The sequence below is a fragment of the Clarias gariepinus genome, chromosome 18 (assembly GCF_024256425.1).
Source record: "Clarias gariepinus isolate MV-2021 ecotype Netherlands chromosome 18, CGAR_prim_01v2, whole genome shotgun sequence".
Taxonomy (NCBI): Eukaryota; Metazoa; Chordata; class Actinopteri; order Siluriformes; family Clariidae; genus Clarias; species Clarias gariepinus.
The window spans coordinates 29,096,896-29,118,901 of NC_071117.1; the positions used below are offsets into that span (position 1 = coordinate 29,096,896).

The 22,006-nt window shown below is 42.8% G+C and overlaps 2 protein-coding genes across 3 annotated transcripts; one reads left to right on the forward strand and one right to left on the reverse strand.

Annotated features, from left to right (window-relative positions):
- Positions 1 to 599: 599 nt before the first annotated feature.
- Positions 600 to 5,739, forward strand: plk1 (polo-like kinase 1 (Drosophila)). Of its 2 annotated transcripts, none has more exons than XM_053476600.1 (11): positions 600 to 1,252; positions 2,117 to 2,285; positions 2,607 to 2,751; positions 2,837 to 2,930; positions 3,095 to 3,317; positions 3,403 to 3,475; positions 3,567 to 3,667; positions 3,746 to 3,823; positions 4,318 to 4,472; positions 4,559 to 4,741; positions 5,236 to 5,739. In XM_053476600.1, exons 1-11 carry the CDS (start codon positions 890 to 892, stop codon positions 5,452 to 5,454), a joined length of 1,803 nt encoding a protein of 600 aa, XP_053332575.1. In that variant the 5' UTR covers positions 600 to 889; the 3' UTR covers positions 5,455 to 5,739. The 2 variants fall into 2 exon arrangements, with proteins under 2 accessions (XP_053332575.1, XP_053332576.1); XM_053476601.1 differs by having other exon boundaries at positions 3,403 to 3,469.
- Positions 5,740 to 7,192: 1,453 nt separating this feature from the next.
- On the reverse strand, positions 7,193 to 21,429 carry ern2 (endoplasmic reticulum to nucleus signaling 2). Its single transcript, XM_053476596.1, has 22 exons — positions 21,162 to 21,429; positions 18,357 to 18,474; positions 17,700 to 17,733; positions 16,475 to 16,547; positions 16,311 to 16,383; positions 15,369 to 15,491; positions 15,041 to 15,145; positions 14,673 to 14,943; positions 14,425 to 14,503; positions 14,190 to 14,343; positions 13,216 to 13,343; positions 12,805 to 12,933; positions 12,483 to 12,717; positions 12,265 to 12,355; positions 11,992 to 12,181; positions 11,651 to 11,750; positions 11,351 to 11,550; positions 10,824 to 10,971; positions 10,231 to 10,358; positions 9,965 to 10,088; positions 9,007 to 9,074; positions 7,193 to 8,530 (listed from the first exon to the last, which is right to left on the reverse strand). Exons 1-22 carry the CDS (start codon positions 21,219 to 21,221, stop codon positions 8,360 to 8,362), a joined length of 2,802 nt encoding a protein of 933 aa, XP_053332571.1. The 5' UTR covers positions 21,222 to 21,429; the 3' UTR covers positions 7,193 to 8,359.
- Positions 21,430 to 22,006: the final 577 nt, after the last annotated feature.

Sequence of the window (22,006 nt, forward strand, 5' to 3'; positions counted from 1 at the left end):
TTTATAGTTAGAGGTTGTAAATTCTGAATTCTGAGTGCTTTGGAGTCTGAGATAAAGCTGTAACTTTAATTGATATCCTCTTTACAGTGGAGTTTAAAATTCCTTTGAAGACATTTACACACTTTTTTTTGTTTTTGCAAGAAAGAGCGAGAGAACAATTTGTCTCGTTAAAGCAATAACAATTCTCAGCTTCTGCAAAATGATCTGAGAAAGGAATAGGAAGTTTTCCTGTAAACATTTCACAATAAGTGTAAGTGTATTAAAAAAAATAATAACAAATATAATGTCGTTCATTAATAAATAAAAAAATAATTGTTAGTAACTAAACGTCAAAAACCTTTTAATGTGATGTGATGAGAAATTGATAAAATAATGACAAATAAATGTAAAGCTATTTTACAGCTTTTAATTTGAATTTCAAGGTCGCCATGTTTTTTCCTTCCTTCCACGATGCTTTGCGGTTCTCGCCTGAAATTTCAAATCGGGCTAGCCAATCAGATGCGATGGCAACGCAAGAGCCAATCAGAGGCGGTGCTGGTGTAACAGCCAATCAGAGGCGGCGCTAACGAACAGGGCAGAATTTAAAAATGATGCAGTAGCCAGTGTGTCAGTGCGAGGCGTCCGGTAGAACAACACTACTCAGTTTTATTGTTTTTTTTTGCACGTTTATTTTTATTTTATTTAAATATAATTAGAGGTGGAGTTGTGTTAGTGCAGGTCTACATGGTGTGGGGTCGGAGGTGTGTATATTTGTTTAGATAATAGCGTTTCAGTTGGAGTTTTTATTCGAATCCGAATCAGGACGGAGATCATCTGAAGAAGGAGGAGATCCGGAGCTTTAGCACGACGCGGTTCGGTTCAGGGTTTGAGTTGCGGTAAAGGGCCAGAAATGAGCGCTGGCATGGCGAAGGTGGTAAAGCCTTCCTCACACGCAGACCCGAAGTCTGCTCCTCTGAAGGAGATCCCGGACATCCTGGTGGATCCGCGGACCATGAAGCGCTACATGAGGGGCCGCTTCCTGGGCAAAGGCGGCTTCGCCAAGTGCTACGAGATCACGGACATGGACACCAACGAGGTGTTCGCGGGCAAAGTCGTGCCCAAGTCCCTGCTGATGAAGCCGCATCAGAAGGAGAAGATGAGCACCGAGATCGCCATCCACAAGAGCCTGGACAACCCGCACGTCGTCGGCTTCCACGGCTTCTTCGAGGACGACGACTTCGTGTTCGTGGTGCTGGAGATCTGCAGGAGGCGGGTGAGAGAGAGCGCGAGCGTGCGAGCCTGCGCGTGCCCCCGGGCTGCGTCCCAATCCCCCATCACCTTAGCGTTTAAACTCGCACTTACGGCCTGTGAAGTGTCTTTAACTTCTCACACACACTGTTCAGGAGTCCTTAATAGTAATATTATTATTCTTAAAACATTTCCCACACTAGCTCAGGTTGTTTAGGCTGCGTTCTCTCTCTCTCTCTGTTCTGGTGATTAGCCGAGTTAGCTAGCTCAACGGTCGAGCTCTGAGGCGCAGCTCGCCAACACTAACAACTAAACTACACGTCCGGGTTTTAGTTTTATTATCAAACAATAGTATATTTATAGATTTTTTTAAGCTTATTTCTAACGTGTATTATATACATAAGTTCTATTCCAGTTTGTAGTGCACTTTAAAACTTTTTGCACCTGGCGTTTGAGTGCTGTGGATTTTAAACGACCGGAAGTGACGTTGTTGTCCCCTAGTGTTTGAATGGGAGGAGTCTATTAGTATGTTTCTCTTTAATTCTTTTATTTTAGTAGGTTTTTAATAAAAGTAACTTTTTTTTACCTTAGTTTTTACGTCATAATTAATTTAAGAGTGGTCTTTGTTTATAAATGCTTTAAGGCGTTTGTGCTTTTTATTCATTTATTTCTGCATTTTATAACCTTTTGGAGATGACCACCAAAATAGGAGAATATTGAGATAAAAAAAAAATAATAATAAAATTAAGACCGACAGGATAATTCTACAAATTACAATGCATAAATATGTAGTTCTTCCAGTGAACGTTTTAATTTTTCACATGCATTTTTAAATTCAATTAATAAAATGTTTACATTTATTTATTTATTTATTTATTCCCCCCTTTAGTCCCTTTTGGAGCTGCACAAGCGCAGGAAGGCGGTGACTGAGCCCGAGGCCAGATACTTCATGCGTCAGACCATCCAGGGTGTCCACTACCTCCACAACAACAGGGTGATCCACCGTGACCTGAAACTGGGCAACCTGTTCCTCAGCGACGACATGGAGGTTAAAATCGGTGAGCTTGCTGGTTACTCCATGGGTTTGGTCATGTGATCAGACCGAACGGTCAACAAACTGATCGTAACTGATAATGCTGAACGCTTGAGTCATTATCTGTAGTGAAACACGCTTATACAAGATTCTCATTTAACTCTTTATAAAGTCTACACAGGATCTGAGGAGATGCATGAAATAGTGTACAGAAAATATAATAGAGCTCCAACACCTCCTCTAATCCAACTCAAACCTGACAAATCAGTTTTTTTAGACTCAGACGGCCCTTTTCATATAGATATCTTTATCTACGCTCCCAGTCTGATCCTCCTGACTCTTACAGGTGACTTCGGCCTGGCCACTAAGATCGAGTTCGACGGCGAGAGGAAGAAGACGCTGTGCGGGACGCCGAACTACATCGCCCCCGAGGTGCTGTGTAAGAAAGGCCACAGTTTCGAGGTGGACGTCTGGTCCCTGGGCTGCATCCTGTACGTAACTCTTACACTTCCTGGCTTCTGATCAGCTGCTTGTTCAGGGACCTGGTTCTGATTGAGCGCCGTTTCTGTTGTTTAGGTACACGCTGCTGGTCGGGAAGCCGCCGTTCGAGACGTCGTGCCTAAAGGAGACGTACGTCCGCATCAAAAAGAACGAGTACACCATTCCCAGGGTAAGTGAGTAACCCCGTCATCATCTTCTGTATAGTTTATCTAACGCAACCAATCTTTTTAGAGAATCTTTTATTATTGATTGTAAAGAAAGATTTGTAGGTTTTTTTTTGTTTTTTTTTAATGAGCATAAGTGCAGTCTTACGAGCTCTGTCTCTCTCTGCAGCACATTAACCCTGTGGCTACGGCGCTAATCCGGCGGATGCTGCACGCCGACCCCACGCTCCGCCCCTCCGTCGCCGACCTGCTCTCAGACGAGTTCTTTACCTCGGGTTACGTCCCACTCAGACTCCCGACGTCCTGTCTCACCGTACCACCACGCTTCTCTATCGCCCCCTCCAGTCTGGAGGCAGGCCTGCACCGCAAACCGCTCTCTGCTTTCAACAAAGGTAATAAACACACACCCCTGAACCCTACCCACAGGGATTAAACGACATGACCTGACGGGAGTCTGTGTTCGTGTGTGATTTTCAGACACAGACAGTCCGATCGAGAAGATGGGGAAGGTGGAGCAGCCACTGAAGGAGGAGCCTGCACAGAGGTCAGAGTGAGTCCGTTCTCTTATCACGCTCCAGAACACGGGGAGACGTCCTGAAACTGACCTGTTTGTTTGTGTCGTCCCTTTCCCCCCGGATCAGAGACGGACCCGAACAGCCCGACTGTCACTTGACCGACATGCTGCAGCAGCTGACCAGCCTGAACGCAGTCAAACCGTCCGAGAGAGAGTTCGTACGGCAAGGTACACACACACACACTCTTTAAGGATTCTACACCTTGCCTGAATGGAACATGTCTGATGGTTGTGTCTTTGTCACAGAGGAAGCCGAGGACCCGGCCTGCATCCCCATCTTCTGGATCAGCAAATGGGTCGACTACTCTGATAAATACGGCCTCGGTAAACACACACACACACACACACACACACACAGTTATCAGAATCACCTTCAGAATGCTGAAACTTGACTCGTTCACTCTCTGACTGATTCACTGATTCAGAATCAAACTGAAATCGATTCTTTTGATTCATTTGCTCTTTAATTTAATGAAAAGAAACAGCAGCCGTGTTCACTGAGGTGTGTGTATGAAGTCAGAAATGAGTCAAACCGTGTGTTAGAATCTCACACACACACCAGCCAAGCGCTAAACACGGCACCGCCACTCAAATACATCAGACCATAACAAAGTGATTAAACTGATGTGTGCAGTGTTATTGTCCTTTTATTAATTTAAATCTCATGAACCTAATACACACACGGGTTCTGTTCAGTAAAGTCACATTTCAGTAGCAGGTGATTCTGTTAAGCTGAACATGTCGTGGGTGAAGTGCATTCTGGGTACAGCGTGTCTGTAATGTGATGTATTGCTGAACATGGGGTGTGTGTGTTGTAGGGTATCAGTTGTGTGATAACAGCGTCGGTGTTCTGTTTAACGACTCCACGCGCCTGATCATGTACGAGGACGGCGACAGTCTGCAGTACATCGACCGCGGAGCGGCGGAGTCTTACCTGAGCGTGCGCTCCTACCCCGCTGCGCTCTCCAAAAAGGTGCGCTGATTAACTTCGTTCTCACTGTCTCTCTCACTCACACACACACAAGCATGTGTACTCACCGCTCTTCTCGCTCCCTTCAGATTACTCTGCTGAAGTACTTCAGGAACTACATGAGCGAGCACTTGCTGAAGGCGGGCGCTAACATCACTCCGCGGGACGGGGACGAGCTGGCGCGCCTGCCTTACCTGCGCCACTGGTTCCGCACCAAGAGCGCCATCGTGCTCCACCTGAGCAACGGCACGGTGCAGATCAACTTCTTCCAGGTTTGTACTGACTGGTTCAGAGGGAGATACACTCCTGTTGGGGGGGCGTGGCCGATTCAGTACAGTCGTTTATTAATTAATTAAGCCCCGGAAGCTTGTATTACGTGAGGGGTCGTCACGTGATGAACAACCGCCTCGAGAGACCCCAAACAGATGAACTAATTCCCGTACAGAGCCTGTGATATTCGGCTGAACAAATCACTTCCTAAGTAACATTTAAGGTTCGTTCAAAATGAGACACACAGGACACAAAACTTTTCTTTAAAGAGAAATTTTCTTTCTTTTTAACAAATTAGACACGTCAGATTCACGCCAAATTAAGATCACAGATAACCTTCAGTTCTTACAGATCACATGAGGATCCCATGACAATAGGACATGATTGGACTCGATTCAGTTTCACTTTGATTCTGCACTGATGCCGTTCACTACGTCTTCACTTCACTACTAGTGTGTTTGTAACTCACAGCATCCTTCTGTCCCCTCCCCCGTAGGACCACACTAAGCTGATCCTGTGCCCCCTCATGGGCGCCGTGACGTACATCAACGAGCGCCGAGACTTCTGCACCTACAAGATGAGCCTGATCGAGGAGTTCGGCTGCTGTAAGGAGCTAGCCTCGCGGCTGCGCTACGCTCGCACCATGGTGGAGAAACTACTGGCCTGCAAAAGCACAACGACCACCACCACCACCACCGCGTCCTCGGGCCGCTGACTCGGTCATGACCCTGACTGAACTGTCAAACTGTACACTCTCCCCCTGTATGTGTCTCTCTGTCCTGTCAGGAGGGGGCGCTCCATGTGACCGGGCTCCTCATCCGCTCTATCATGTACATTCTTCTGTGTTTTTTGCTCTGTTTAAATGTTTTTCCTCGTTTCTCTTTCCTCTGTATAATTTTTATAAAGCTTTTATGGCTGTACATGAGAGAGCCACAAATTAAACAGTTGTATTAAAGGCAGTGTATCCAATTTAATAAAGCTCCTTTTGGTGAAAAACTCTGCTCCTGTAACAAAGATTTACATTTTATGTTAAACGTTCGCCGCATTAAACACCCTCAACACTCGTTTGTAATTTATATAAAGCACATGTTCAGCATCAGACAGTCAGGAATCTGAACTCTAAGGGATGTGATGGTGAGAATCAAACACTGTGCTACTCGGACTCATGATTTAACTACAATCGCTCTGCTGGTTTCTGTAAATTTACTATCAAAAGATAAAATGTGACCTGAACCTTTTGTGAAACTACGCTGTAAAGTTTTACGATTAAACTTTATTGCTTAAACTTTGACAAGATGGAGTCCACATTAAACTGAGTTAAAAAATACACGTACACAGTCTAGATTAAGGTCAGACAGAAACACCTCCAGAACTTTAAGATTTATTTCCCAGCTGGAAGAGAAGCACAACATTTGTGTATTGTTTAAAAAAAAAAATCAGAACTTTACTTCATGTAACTGAAATAATAAATAACTCCAGAGTGATGTAAACACCAGGTGTACACACACAGTCAAGGTACACCATCTGTGTAGAAAATAAAACAAATTTTTAATAAAACATTTTTCTTTACTTTAAAATCGACCAGCCTCAACATCGAGCAGCTTAAGTGTTGTTTAGCACAAACTCTAAAACACTGGACAAGCTGAACATGTGGGGCGGGAGTACATTTCTATCTTTGAAGAATAAAGCTCTGAGCTGTAACACGTTACTCTACACTGTTGGAGTTCAAATGAACAATTGAGCCTGTGCGAGCGACAGTGCCTTGAGTAAGGACGCTTCCACGTATCTGCAATACTTATGCAAGGAACGGCAAACTATGATCAAAGTGAGTGGTACACGGAGTTGGACTTGTGATTTTAGGAGTGGTGATTTTAAGAACTGATTCTAACTGATTTAGCTTTGGAATACAAAGATGTTTTATGAGTTGTTCTTTTTTTCTTTTACTTTGATATTCCCCTTAATTTAGTCGTATCCAGTTTCTCCTCGTCACTACCAGTCAGTCAGGGAGAGCCGTAGACTATCACATGTGTTCCTCCGAACCATGTCACGCCACCTGTGATCGATATGAGAGCGTTAAGCCCCTCCCTCCCCACACCAGTGAGAGAGCTCACCCAATCAGCTCTCTCCAGGCCCTCGGCTGCGAGAGGCTACAGCATCACCCACTAGAACTAGTGATCAGCAGATGACAGGGCGAGCACTTTACACCTGAGCCACTAGGGGGCGAAGAGTCCGTGTATGGCAGTGAAGACTGAATGGCACATGGAGAAGCAGAATGTTCGACACCATAACATCTGAAATGGAGCTGGGGCTCTTTAGATCTAACCTAGTCAGAGAATAAGCAAGGCAACTCTCACCATGATCCAAACCCCACCCTCCAAACCCCACCCTCCAAACCCCACCCCCAAACCCCACCTCCAAACCCCACCCTCCAAACCCCACCCTCCAAACCCCACCCTGCTTCACAGTAATGACCGGTGCATCAAACATCACAGACAAGAAGTTACATTTGAATCCTGAACATCAAAGGCGAGAAGTTACATTCAAATTGTCTTTAAAAGAGCAGAGAAACTTTCTGAACATTTTGTATTTGTGAATCATTTTTCAATTTATTTTTTATCATGTATAATTTATTTTGTGGATTCACAATGTGTGTTCAGTTCCAGGATGTAATGGAGTGCACGGCTGAACATTTCTGTGGCCAAACCCAAGTCAAAACTCCGGCCACGTTCACTCCAACACTGACGTCCTTCCCTCGTGTGAGCTGATCAACTGCAACTAGTATTAAACCACAAGGTGTGTTCATGTCACCTCTCCATTTAGCCACACACTGATTAATAAAGACAAAATGGCTAAAATGTGAGAGTACTCCTTCTAACCTCACTACTGCAGTAAGTCAGTGATCTCTCACACACACTTCTTTCTTTTATAGGGTGCCATTACTTTTTCCCCATGATTAAACTGTTCAGTTGTGAACTTTTGGATTCACTTTCATTAGTGTAAAATGATCAGGTTTTACAGACTAGTGTGTGTGTGTGTGTGTGTGTGTGTGTGAGAGAGGGAGGTAAAGTACTAAAATAAATACATTACTTTAAGAACATGTTTGTTCATATTCAGTCTGTGAATAAAAAATAAAGTTAAAGCATAAAAAAAACATGTAGCGCTAGTAAGGCGTAGCTAGCATGGGCGGTCGCGTTAGCGCTTCATCCGAACAACCTGAGTGTTTTAAAAGCAAAGTTGTTTTCCTGATTTCCCATCAGGGGTTTAGTGGTTTAAAGCCTCAGAGGGACGTTTCCATGACGATTAAAGCTGAGGAACAGCACACACACACACACACACACACTCCTCGGTGCGCTCTGAAGTTACGTCCCTGTGCACCCCAGAGCTTATTAAGGCTGAATAATGCTTAACGTCAAACACAACCGTCTGCACAGTTTCATCCACTCGCTCGAGTTCTTGCTCGGACCGGACCAGACCGGACCGTCCTCCTCAGGCCTGGGACGCTCTGTGTCCATAAGACCGCTTCCTAAAGACTTCTGAAGAAATCAGGTTGTTAATCCTGATCCACATCCTCTCTGTCTGCAGTAGTGGTGTGTCATGTCTCTGTGTGTGTGTGTGTGTGTTTAGTTGTGGTAATACGTTTGGAACGGTCTCTCCGGAGCGCAGATCCTCATTGCAGTGTGTGTGTGCAGCAGTAACCGCGGGAAGCGCGAGGTAAAATACGCTACAAAGCCTTCTGGGACGTCACCAAGCGATGCTTGAACCTCAGGGGGAAGCTCGTGGTAATGATGCTTCTGAAACACACACACACACACACACACACACACACACACAATATTCATGTATATTTAAATTTTAAGAAAAATATTCATTAGCATGCTCTTTTCTTTTAATGAATTTTTAAGTGAATTAGTTTTATTATTAATGTGGCACATATGTCATTATATGTTTTATTTTTCTTCGTCTTTTTAAGACTTACTGTTTATAAATAAAATTATTTATGATTAATTATAAATCATTAACTAAATAAGGACCTAACTAATTAGGTATTTATGCTTAAAAAATTAAGTGGTGATGTTTTAAGCTTAAATAAAAGAACAGCATGTTTTAGCACAAATGTTTTTACCATTTTATGATGTCACATACATAATTAACAGGTAAATAAATTTGTAAACAATAACAGTTTATACATTTTATATCTAATATATAACTTTATGTTTAAAAGTTTCTAATATAAAAATAAAACAAATTCCAGCAGTTGGACACTGACTTTATTCCTCATTGCTCGAAGCAGGTCTCTGACTGAGTTCCCTTTATATGTGCGAAACTTCCTCAGATCTGTGAGACAAAGGAGAGACAGAGGAGAGACAGAGAGGAGAGACAGAGGAGAGACAGAGAAGAGACAGGGGAGAGACAGGGGAGAGACAGGGGAGAAAGAGAGGAGAGACAGGTGATTAATCACGACTCCTCTACAGGAACTCTGACTTCTGTACAACAGTGAGGATCTGCAGAGAACCTGAACTACAGGACACCACAAAAAAACCCAGCTGTATTCCATTGTGTTATATCATATCATACAGTTAGTCCTGGGCGAGTAATCTGATTGGACAAGAGACGTTGATGATAATAGATAGTAACAGCACAGTGACCTGTAACTATACGCATCGCTGGGTGTCCCAGGTGTCCTACAGTGGTTAATTACACTAATTACATCAGGGCACTGCTTGGTGTGTGGAACAAGTGATTGACTCTACACTCTACATCTATTCTACACCAGCTTTCCATTTTTGGGATTCGACCTGGAACTTAACGGAGCTGATATTCTAAAATGGAATAAGTGAAAATATGAAGTAAAGTGGTGGAGCAAAATAACTTGTTATATGCAAGAAACAAATCATAATCTGTTAATTATAGATGGTGTTTGTGGAACTGTTGTATAAAAACAATATCACACTTGAGGTTGATCTGTTGTGCTGAATATCTCGGGCCTTAGACTACGTACATCATCTTTAATAGGAACATCTAACGTGCTTAAACAGAACATTATTTTCACCCTATACCAAAGATCACCACATGGTGGCGATATTATTTGTCATTGAGTTCAGGGGTATGGTTGGAGCAGATTCCAGTCTACAACAGGAAACTCGTGTAGTGTTAGGTTCAGCGCTGAACGTCTAATCAACGCCTCCTGGAGATGTTTAATGAAACATGGCTGCAGTTCCACTAACCGGCCTGTAGGGGCACTGAAATGTGCATTCTCCAGTTGGTTCGGACCACAGATCGGCCCAAGCTCTCTAGACGGACCACGATAGGGCTCTCCGCCGGCTCCTTTTCTATACGATCGCTCACATCCTACAACACACACACACAAATATGTATCTATGAACTGTATGAAACATCAGCAGGTATTTTGTGAATGATCACAGGCTCTGATGTTCTCAACTTTGGAACATTTTCCTTTCCTGCAGTGTTTAAACGTTTGTGCTCCACAAACCTGAAAGAACTGCAGCTGTTTATCTGGCCGCCAGAAAAACGGGTGTTTGAGAACGGAGGCAGTGGAGGGGCGCGACTCAGGGTCTGCGCTGATCATCATCTCGATCAAATCTTTGGCAATGACGTCCTCTAAAAGCACAAACATAAAAAAATTATATATATATATTTTTAAGACTGCTGTTTAATAAAGACATGTTGATCTTTATTTCTCACACACACTAAAATCACCAACATGTGTCTCTCAAACACTGGATATTAATGCATGAGTTTATTTAAACTACACAACCCATGAAAATCTAATTTGCCGAAATAAATGTTTATATTGTACATTTGGCACTGGAGCTGCTACATATTTAAATACAGTTTCAGAAATTAGGAAGCATAAGACAACCTGTTCAGGTAAACCAAAAATAATGACACCCTGTACAATGATATAAGCACAAGTTGTACCTAGGGGGCGCTCTCGCACCATTTAGCCATCTCTGTGCTGTTTTGTGGGTGTGGCTAAATCTGAACACCATTAACAGCCTTAATAACTTATACCTGATTGGTGTTTTCTCTCTCTCTCACACTCACACACACACACACACACACCCTGTATATCCTCCATGAAGTTCTCCAGACTGTACACTCCGGAGAGGATGTTAGCCTGACGCCGCAGCGTGTCTCCAAACGGATGCTGTCCTCCGGATACCACATAATAAAACAAACAGCCTGCGGAGAACACGTCCACCGCACTCGTCTACACACACACACACACACACACACACACACACACACACAGAAAAAAAAGGTTAATAATAACATAGCATTATTTCCTCCATGTTTACTGTACACATAAGATATAGCATATTTTGTGTAGTGCTGTTATGGGAAAATAATCAGTGACAGTGTGGTGTGGAGTTACTGTTGTCATGTCCGAGTTAATTATTCACCACATCTATTTGTTTTATCACTCTCATAACATAGCTTTCTAGGAATTTCTAAGAATCTATTAATTTTTTTTAACTCTTAATAATAAATAATAAACAAACAGAGCTAAAGTTAATGAATCACAGCCTCCTGATTAATCAGATTGCAGAGTTCCTACACCCTAAATATTATTATTATTATTATCATACAGGGTTTCCCTTCTCGTCCCCGTTGAGTAATTCCGGAGCGATCCATCCTTCCGTTCCTGGGATTCCCGAGCGCAGGCTGAAGCTGTGCCGGCCGTCTGGAAGCTTCTTGCAAAGGCCGAAATCTGAGATGACGGCTCGCACCCGGCCGAGCGCTCCCGGGGTCGAGAGCAGGATGTTGCGAGGCTTCAGGTCTCTGTGAACTGATAAAGTTTAAAAAACTGTTTAATCTCCACCATCTCCAACATCCTTCAACTGGATCCTGACAATAGAGATGCGGTCGCCATGGCGACGGAGACTGACCGATGTTAAGCGAGTGAAGGTGGTTGAGTCCACACATGGTCTGCTCCAGCAGAGTCACGGCGTCAAGGCTGGCGTACGGGCCGCTCGGGTCCTCCACGTACTACAGACAACCGCACAAGAGCCAGACTTTAATCATTCTAAATATATACAGTGCTGTGCATAAGTATTCACCCCCCTGTGGAATAGATTTTAGCCTGATTATACATCTCAATGAGTGACAACGAATAACTGTCGCTTACTTGGTGGCTTATTATATTATTACGAATAGATTTACAGGCTCACAAGTCCACTTGGTCATAATAATAAAATGCGTTCAGGTTTTAGCATGCACACACACAGACCTGCTGTAAGGTGGCGGCGCAGAGCTCGATGGCGATGTAGATGAACTGGCGGTCGCGCTCGGTGCAGAAGTAGCGGATGACGTTGGGATGCTCGTCTGATTCGCGCAGCAGCTGAACCTCACGCTCGGCAAACTCCACACACTCGGGCAGGATGCGCTTCACTGCTACGTGACGCCCGTCAAACTGACCTCTTCACACACACACACACACACAAGATAAAAACCGCGGTCGTACCATGTGACCAATCAGAGTTGAGAATTCAGCGGCACTCACCTGAAGACGAAGGTCCCCCCTGTCCCGTGTCCCAGCACTTCACTTGGGCTGAAGGAGATTTTGCCTACTTCCACCACATCAGGCTGCGGATCTGAAATATTTATAAACCCCATATTTAAATCATATTCTGTTCTCATACAGTGTGAAATAAAAACAGCACACACACTTCCTCTTGCACTTCTGAACATTAAATGTGAGGCTGAGCGACCGATCCTCACCCTCTGACTCTCTGAAAAAGTTTGACGTCGGCACAAAGGCGGAGTCCTGAGTGCCGGAGCGGGGCCGGGTTTGATTGGACGAGACCGAACTGCTGCGGTCCGACTGGTTGCTGTAATCTGACGACAAGGTGATGTCATTTCCTGTGGATGAAACCTGACTCGTCTGACTGCTGTGGTCTATCACGGGTCTGGAACCTGCCGCCTCCTCCTCGGGTCTCGTCTGGGGGTTTTTGACCTGCACACACAAACATGGTGAAGGCGTCCACACTCCAGTCATACTCTACACACACACACACACACACACACACATAAAGACTCCTACCCGCTTGTAGGTGAACAAGAAGACGAGTAGCGTGGCAAGCAGCAGCGTCACCAGGAATGAGGTCACCGGGTCGGAGGTCAAAGAGTCCGGAAACGTGGGGAACGAATTTTCACGTGTGACTGGAGGCATCTACACACAGGACATCCAAACAGCTGTGTGTAAGAAGACTTCACAACACTCTAGCAGCTGTGTTTTTTTACCTGTTTTAAACTATTATAAACTACTAAGGGTGTTTAATCAACACTGAAAACACTGTTGTGTAACGTGTGAGGGTGATCATTTAAATGTCACGTCTTGTTCATGTTCTGCTCCAGTAGGTGGCAGTATTGCACCAATTTAAAAAGTAGAAGAAGAAGATGTAATACGCTCTCAGATTTTATTTGTATTTTCTGGAAAACCGGTTTTACTCACAGGGTGAGCTCCGGGTCGATACGCCGAACCTGAGCCTCGAGGATGGATGACGTCACCGGAGCGCTGCAGGTTCTCTGGGAACTCCCTCAGCATGGTGGTGTGGGCCACAGGGGGAACTTCATGATGGCCTACGCACACAGACACACACACAAATTAATCTCTTATAAAATAAATAAATTGATGATGTGGTTGGTGGACACACCTGGGTGCAGAAGTGACCTAATGACCTCTACAAAAGGGGAGACTAAGTGGACCGGTTAGGATTAGGGTTTCCCGGACCAGCCACATAAATCAGGCCTGATTTTCACACAAACTGAAATTGTAAAAAAAAAAAATCAACAGCTCATGATTTAAGTCCACAGTGTGTGTGTGTGTGTGTGTGTGTGATGTAACAGAGAAATTATGCCCCTAGTGGAGGAGTTAGAGCAACGCAGGATTAGATTTCATAGGAGAGAACATCTGTAGAGGAGCTGGGACCTGTGTCAGGAGTCTGTTACACCAACACACACACACACACACACACCAGGAAGTTTGGAAGGAAAATAAACACAAGAGTGAAACTGGATTGTGCAACCACTAGGGGCAGTATGATGTGAGACTTATGAAGGTGATTTACCCTTAATCAGTCAGAATGAGAGGCGTTAATTCCATTACAAGTTGTGTTGTTGTGTACAAGTACATCTCATTAAATTAAAATATCATGAAAAAGTTGATAAGATTATACAGATTCATTACACACAGACACACAGATAAATCTGAAGTGTTTATTTCTTTTAAGTTTAATGATTACGACATACAGCTAATGAAAACCCAAAACTCTAATAAATCCCAGAAAATTTTAATATTACTTAAGACCAATAAAAAAAAATGGTTTTTAACTTACTACTAAAAAAATTACTGAAATAAATAAACGTTTCGATGATTGGTGTATTATTCTAATTTACTGAGATGCACCTCTGTGTGTGTGTGTGTACCTATCAGTAGCCACTGGTTCTGCAGCGGGTTGGTGCTTCCTGGTGGGATCTTGACATCAGTACTGGGCGTGATCTCACACTCGCCCCGCCCGTTCCCCACCGTCACGCCCGCTGTAGTCGGCCCCTCGATACGTGCCAGTGTGAGGCTGTGAGGCTGGGGGGTTGGGACGTGATCACAGGTCAGAGGTCAGAGGTGACTGTGTAAAGAATGAGAACAGATGAGGGCGGAGCTTACCACTACAGGAACTCCTTCATGGACGAGAGAGGTGGAGGCGTACAGGTGAGAATCCATCTTCCCTACATACAGAGAGGGACTGAAGAGAAAACACACACGGTTCAACACGACTTACGGTTTATAACTTCATGTTTAAGCAGTCACTCTCTCTCTCTCTCTCTCTCTCAAAGTTAATAAGTGCAGCTCGTCATGTGACACACTCTGACCAATCAGAGTCCAGAACTGAACAGAACAGGCCGATCTCTTACACAAGCTGGGTTTTGGTGGTGCTCTGGTGCTCCTGGGTAAACTGGTAGGTCCACCTCATTGTGTGCGAGTGACTGTTTTGCGCCATGAAGGTGAGATAGCGCAGCGTTTCCGTGGCGACGGTGAGGTGAGGCACACGCTGCAGCCTGTCCTGAATCCACAGGTACACCCCCGCCACGGGGGACTCGAACTTCTGCATCCAGAGCATGTCGCCCGAGTCGCGGTCCACCGTCACCACCAGGCCGTCGCTGCTCGAGGCGAAGTGGGACATCTCTGCGCCAGGACACACACACACACACACAGACAGGCGATTAAACACAACACACTTATAAAGAGACGTCTTTAACACGTGTGCACTGTGTGAACTGACTGTAGTCATATTTCTGGTCGTCGTAGAGAGGAGCTGAGTAATCGTTATAGGTGGCGTTCCAGCGCAGCTCCTGGGTCTTTGTGTCGAACATCGTGATCATGTACTCTAAATACAATCATATAAACATCACAGGATTTAACCATCGACAAAAACAAACACAATACGTTCCCTCTAATAACCCTTTGTGTGTTCAGGGGGAGGGGCATTTATTATCATTATTATTATGACTATTATTACTTTTATTACAATCAGGAGATGTAAAGAAGGAAGCGAGGGAGAGACACTCACCTTACTCTCTCACTTCAGATAAAGATGTCAGAGTACTGACCTGTGCGTCCGATGTAAAGGAGAGGAGCCGACGGACAGATGGAATCGGAGGACGCCGTGCTTAAACTCGTCTGTTTCTCACCCGTGTGAGGATCCACTACAAACCACATGTCCTGTTTTTTACCTGCACGCACACACACACACACACACACACACACACACACAGAAATAATGACTCTGATAGAATTCAATACACTTCAGAGTTCATGACTGATTTGATTCAGCACCAATAAGCGTCAGTACGCTTCAACACAGCACAGATTCAGAAAAGATGAAATCAGATTCAATAGACTTCAGTTCACTATAATTCAATTTGATTCGTCACTGATATGATTCGATACTTCAGTTCTCTCTTTAGCGAACATGAATCAAATTGATTCCTATGTCATATGATTCAACACAATTCGGCTCACTATTCATCCAGTTTAATTCAATATGATTCAGCACAGATATGATTTGATATCTTACAATTCTGTTCACTACTGATCTGATCTGATGTGTTTTGACTCAGCACCAAGACACTTTTATTCAGCACTGATCCAAATAATTTGATTCAGTCTGATTCAGCATTAAAACAATTAGATGCAGTTTAATTCAGTACTGATGGGATTCAGCACAGGTCCCTCACAATACCCTCTCCACTACTGACTAGATTCAGCATGGTTATGAATCAGTACAATCAGATTATATACTGATCCAGTGTCACATAATTTGACTCATTACGACACGATTCAATTCAGATTTACTACGCTCTTAAAAATAAAATGTTAACACTTGGCTTGAGAACGGTTTTATTTTTCACCTCTTGAAAAGAGACTGTTAATCCTTTGTGTTATTTCCTTCTTCTTGTTAAGTCCTTCCCTCTTCAAAACAAAGCGTGTGGTTTAACAGGAATGTAATGAGTCACTAATGCGGAGATCTCTGAAGTGACTCAGGAGCTCACCTGTGTACAGGATGCCGTCTGAGCTCCTGCAGGGAGACGACTGAACCAGCTCTGGTATAGTGAAAGGAAGTTTCTGCAAACACAGGAAGCAGAAAACTCTTACAATACACAAACATAATCAACACACACACACGCAATGACACAGAAGCAGTGAGGACACTCACCATCAGACCCTGCTTGTGTTTGTCTCCTAACACGTACAGGCTGCCGTCGTTAGGGTCTGGGAGGAACCCTGGTCTGGAGATGGACAGACAGATCACAGACTTCAGGAAGGATCAGTGAGGGTGATAAGAGTAACACTGGATAGAAATCTGGTACTAATATAAAGCGTCACGCTCCGTTCACACTGGCGACAACGTGACAAGAGATATTAATCTCCTAAATTAGGTAGAACGCTCTAAACTGGTGAATCTCAAACGGCCGACTCAAATGATACATCAAATCAAACTGTTGACACTTTGCAGTCATCATTAATTAGTAAATAAATTACTTAATATTTAAATATGAGAAATTTTATTATCATTATTAATAATATTATTATAATTATATTAATTTAAGTTGCGTTAATGTTAACGTTTTCCAATTAATAGCTAACTTACTGTTCTGTGATTGAATCCCAAATAGTGTTGAATGGAAAGCTAGTGTGCTATGTAGGGTGTACAATCCCTTGTTCCACACACCAACAGTGCCCTTGATTAGGGGTTAGAGAGGGATTTGGGATTCAGCCTTGCTAGCGTTGTAGCTTGCGTTAGCCACGAATGAAAAAAGACGGCTCAGAGGCGATTTGAACGACTTAGCGTTACGTCACATTACCAGATGTTAAAACGTTACCAGATGTGTGTTCTTGCTAAAAGTGTTTCTGGGTTTTAATGTGGGTTTTGTCACTGGAATCGCATCTTGATATCCTGAAGTGGGCGGGACCATGGCTGACAGACGTCATGATGTTCCTTTTTTGTGGAAAAAGTCACAAGTGCACGTCTCCACGGTTTCTTATTGTCTCTGACAACTTTAGTTCCTACCTCCGGTCAGTTCACATTTACTGTGTGACGCAGGAACATGGAAGGAAACATAACCGTGGTTTTACCTTCTCATGTCACATACCTGCTAGTGTGAACGCAGTCACATTCAACTGGCGCAATAAATAAATAAATAAATAAATAAATGAAGTGTGTGTCATTTGATGAGGGCATCAAACATGTTAAAAGACATCTGCCTTCATGCTGCACTGCACAATATCTCACATTCCTGATGATCAGTCCATTACAGAGAGAGTTAGACAGGTGAGGAGTAAGACAACACACACACACACACACATACACACACATACACACACATACACACACATACACACACATACACACACATACACACACATACACACAAACTTACTCTTGCAGATAAACTGGAACTTGGATGATTGGATCTGGTAAAGAAATGAAAACAAAATGAGGTAATTTTCTGCTTTAACAATTAATTAATATATATTAATTTATATATATATATATATCACTCCAACTTCTAAATAGCTGTGCTCACCTGCGATTAACTGTGATTGACTATGATTACCTGTGAATAACCGTGCTTACCTGTAACTGTGATTAACTGTGATCACCTGCGATTAAATATGATAACCTGCAATTGCCTGTGCTTACCTGAGATCACATGTGATTAACTGTGCTTACCTGACATTAACTGTGCTTAACTACATTAACTATACCTAACTGTTATTATCTGTGATCACGTGTGATTAGCTGTGCTTACCTGTGATAACCTGCAATTAACAGTGGTTACCTGTGATAACCTGCAATTAACTGTGGTTACCTGTGATTAATTGTGCTTACCTGTGATTAATTGTGCTTACCTGTGATTAACCCTGGTTACCTGACTATACTTACCTGTGATTAACCACTTCTTGTGTCTAAAGCCCAATCACAGTCATGCTGATATTCACTAAAGCCGCACTCTTGCTCATGTGATATTTTTTAAACTGTACCCGTCAGGTAAGTGTGTGCATAAAAAATGACATCAAAACACACAGACACACACCTTCCTTCAGAGTCCATTTGATGTCGCCAGTTTGTTTGCTCACGGCGTGCAGACTCCCATCGAGTGTGGAGACGAAGAGCAGTGACTCAGGAAGAGTGACAGAGCTCCCTCCTTCACACTGAGAGAGAAAGAGATTAGGGTTAGTGTGTTAACCAGCCTGCTCAGGTTACAACGTTACCCATCATAGAGGAGTTAGACTGTTACTGAGCGCATGTACATGTTCTCACAGAAATACTAAAATCTACAGATGAGAAATAATTATTTTTTTTAGCTATAAATCATTTCAATAGCAGTTTATAATTAGAAAAGCTGCATGTGACCCTTATCGGGTGTCAAACTACAGACCACTACTAAAGCTCTGAGAGCATAACTTTATAAACATGAAATCTTTCTATCAGGGCTTAGTCCTTGTTAGAGACAGTGTTGGTTAAACTTGTAGATGATTTACGCATATAAGCGCTGCTTTAACTAGTAGATGACCCATGTATCTTAGTGCTGGTTAAACTAGTACATTTGAGCATTTGGCAGACGCCCTTATCCAGAGCGACTTACATTTTTATCTCCTTTTTTTTTTTTTTTTTTTTACATCTGAGCAGTTGAGGGTAAAGTGCCTTGCTCAAGTGCCCAACAGTGGCAACTTGGTGATGCTGGGGTTTGAACCTGGGACTTTCTGATCCATAGTCCAATGCCTTAATTTAACTAGTAGATGATCTACGCATATTAGTGCCTGTTAAACTAGTAAATGGTCTATATATATATATATATATATATATATATATATATATATTAGTGCTGGTTAAACTAGTAGATGATCTACGCATAGTGTTAAGAGAACACCTTCTTTCAGACTGACTGACTTCTCTAAGTAACTAATTCCTACAAACATAGAATTTGGTATTCAACAAATCTGTGAGATGTAGGGTTCTTCAGAAACAAGGGATTAGCTTCTGCTGCTACAGGGATGACACAAACTATCCCCAGTTTACTAATGAATACAGTATAGATGTGTTAAGTCTAATATGACTTAAAGGCAGAAGACTTTAAAGGATGGTCATAGTTTTGTTTTAACGAGTCATGACTGTTTGGTTAGCCCTCTGCAACACATGATAATGTACACATGATAAATTTTATCCCCTACTACACAACTCTAACCGTGTGTGTGTGTGTGTGGTGCAATGAGTTAAGATGCTTTAGTGCTAACCAGGATATCCTGCTTGATTGCTGTTGAACAAAGCATACACACACACAGGTTTCATAGCTGTCTGTCGGGTATGGACGTTTACTTTAACCTAACGAATATGAGCACACCTTTATTTGCAGCTATTTCTACATTGTAAATAGAAGTGTGTGTGTGTGTGTGTGTGCACACCAAAGCTCGTGATTCATTCATCATGGTTAAATAGTTAAACCCCCCACTCCTTTTGACATACATTTAGACTTTTGTAAAGAAAACTGTTTTCTCTCTGTGTTTGGTTTCTGTCAGTCATGTACACACATTTTAAACTAAGAAATAATGGGTACAATAATAATAATAATAATATTACTCATAATACTTTATCATTGTCAAGGCTGTGCTGAATGTGAAACCAAGTCTGTAGCCAATCTGCCTACTGGCATGTTTTTGGAAGGTGTGAGGAACACTGAGGAACCATCAGGACCTCCAAAAAAACCCAGAGGAACCCCAATAGAGAAAACATAAGGAGTTCTGTATAATCATGAGAAACTAATTTATTATTAATATTATTATTATTATTATATAGTAATTGATTTGTAATTGATGTGTAAATTGATATTATGTATATATTATAGTATTGGTGCTAAAGTGTGACTCACCTAGATAAAAAAGTGAATTGTCAGACAGGATCATAAAACACCATTTTTCATAATACATAATGCTTCTTATCTCCTGATCCTTTCATGTTTTAGTGTCCGTAACTTTTTTTATTCAAATTTTTCAATGATCATAACCATCACTCAGAAGAAACTCGACCAATTTAGATTTCACACGAAAAGACATAAAACTGAAAAAAGTGTATTATTATAAAATGCTAAATTGTTAAAATATTTCAACATGAATTTGACATGGTTACGGACACTACAGATTTAGTTGGGGGACATAAAATCCTTAATTTTGCATGAAATGCTTTAATTTAAGCAATAGTTTTTACAGGTCATGTGCTTTTAGAAGCTTACATCAATTTTAGTATCAATACTCATAAAGAAATATGAATAATTTGCATTGTAAATGATTTTTGGGGCTCATATAAAATCTTCTCTCCAAAACATTATGACATCATACCGTACTGTACAACACTACACATTACTGTACAACCCTGAACACCGGGAGGTTTTTTTAAGTAACAGTGAAGTAACACAGTGGAGCAGTGCATGGCTACTACACACGTCGCTGTGTAACACTACACAACACTACACTACACTACACTACACAAAACACTAACACTGCAACGCTCAGTACAACACAACACATATGCGGGGCGGAGCGCACGCGCTTTAACAATACACGCGCCCTGCGCTCGCGCTTCACGTAACTCATCTGTGACTAAATAAAGGAGTTTAATAATGTCAGAAAACCAGCACACAAAGTGTGTGTGTGTGTGTGTGTATGTTTCCACACATACACACACATGCGATCAGTGTGTGGAGTTTGTGACAGGGGTCACGCGCGGCCACACACACACACAAACACAGAGAGCGCTCGAGACAAAAATAGCCCACTGGCTGTACACACACACACACACACACACACAGTCTCTCAGAGAAAGTAAAAGTGGTGATAATCCTCACCTGTCCGCTCACACACAGCAGCAGAAACACACACACACACGCGAAGCGGCTTCGGTCCATCTCTCAGTGCGCGCGCTCGGCGCTAACACACAGCGCTAACTCCTTGTACATGTCCAGACGGAGCTCACTCACACACACACACACACTTCTAAACACGCGAAGAGGGAGAGTTATCTGCTGAAGAGCTGAGGAGACGACTCCATGATGATGAGGATCACCACACACACACTCTCACACACACTCTTACACTCACTCACTCCGCATTTCCGCGTTCGGACGGAGAAACTTCAGCGCGCGCGGGGGGCTGAGAGTGAGTGATAGCACGGGCAGCCAATCAGAGGAGCGGAGGGGCGGGATTTGGAAGTCACTCTCCGTCACTTTGAAACACGTGGAACAATAACACTGTTGCACTGGGCTTGCCTCAGGTTACTGATCTCAGATCAGAGGAACAAACCAGACCATAACAGCGCGTTAAAATTCACTTCTACCGCCTCAGCGCTGTTATTTCAGCCAAAGTGAACATATGAACTAATCCCAGGAAAAATATTCAGTTTATTTTTTCTAAATAATATCTATTGGTGCAGGTTTTTGTTTACACAGTAGTTTATTACACAGTAACTTATTTTAAAGTAGATTATTAAATCCCACACACAACTGTTCATGACATCACTTTTACTCAACATTTAGATTTCACTTATGGTGCAGGTTAAACTTCAGGTAGAGATCTAAGTACTGCAAAAGTGTCATTAAATTTTGTCAAATGCTGTGACAAAATCTGGCTGGACAGACATACAGACAGACATACAGTTTTTTTTCGGAGACTGGTTTCGGGTTCTCCAATGTGT

Excerpts from the sequence above, each read along its gene's own strand:
- plk1 (XM_053476600.1), top strand. The coding sequence starts at position 890 with ATGAGCGCTGGCATGGCGAAGGTGGTAAAGCCTTCCTCACACGCAGAC. Across the intron at positions 2,286-2,606 it reads CGACATGGAGGTTAAAATCG|GTGACTTCGGCCTGGCCACT; the intron begins GTGAGCTTGCTG and ends TGACTCTTACAG. Across the intron at positions 4,742-5,235 it reads TGCAGATCAACTTCTTCCAG|GACCACACTAAGCTGATCCT; the intron begins GTTTGTACTGAC and ends CCTCCCCCGTAG.
- ern2 (XM_053476596.1), bottom strand. The coding sequence starts at position 21,221 with ATGGACCGAAGCCGCTTCGCGTGTGTGTGTGTGTTTCTGCTGCTGTGT. Across the intron at positions 11,751-11,991 it reads GCGCCGCCACCTTACAGCAG|TACGTGGAGGACCCGAGCGG; the intron begins GTCTGTGTGTGT and ends GGTTGTCTGTAG. Across the intron at positions 9,075-9,964 it reads TTCAGTGCCCCTACAGGCCG|ATCTGAGGAAGTTTCGCACA; the intron begins GTTAGTGGAACT and ends TTTGTCTCACAG.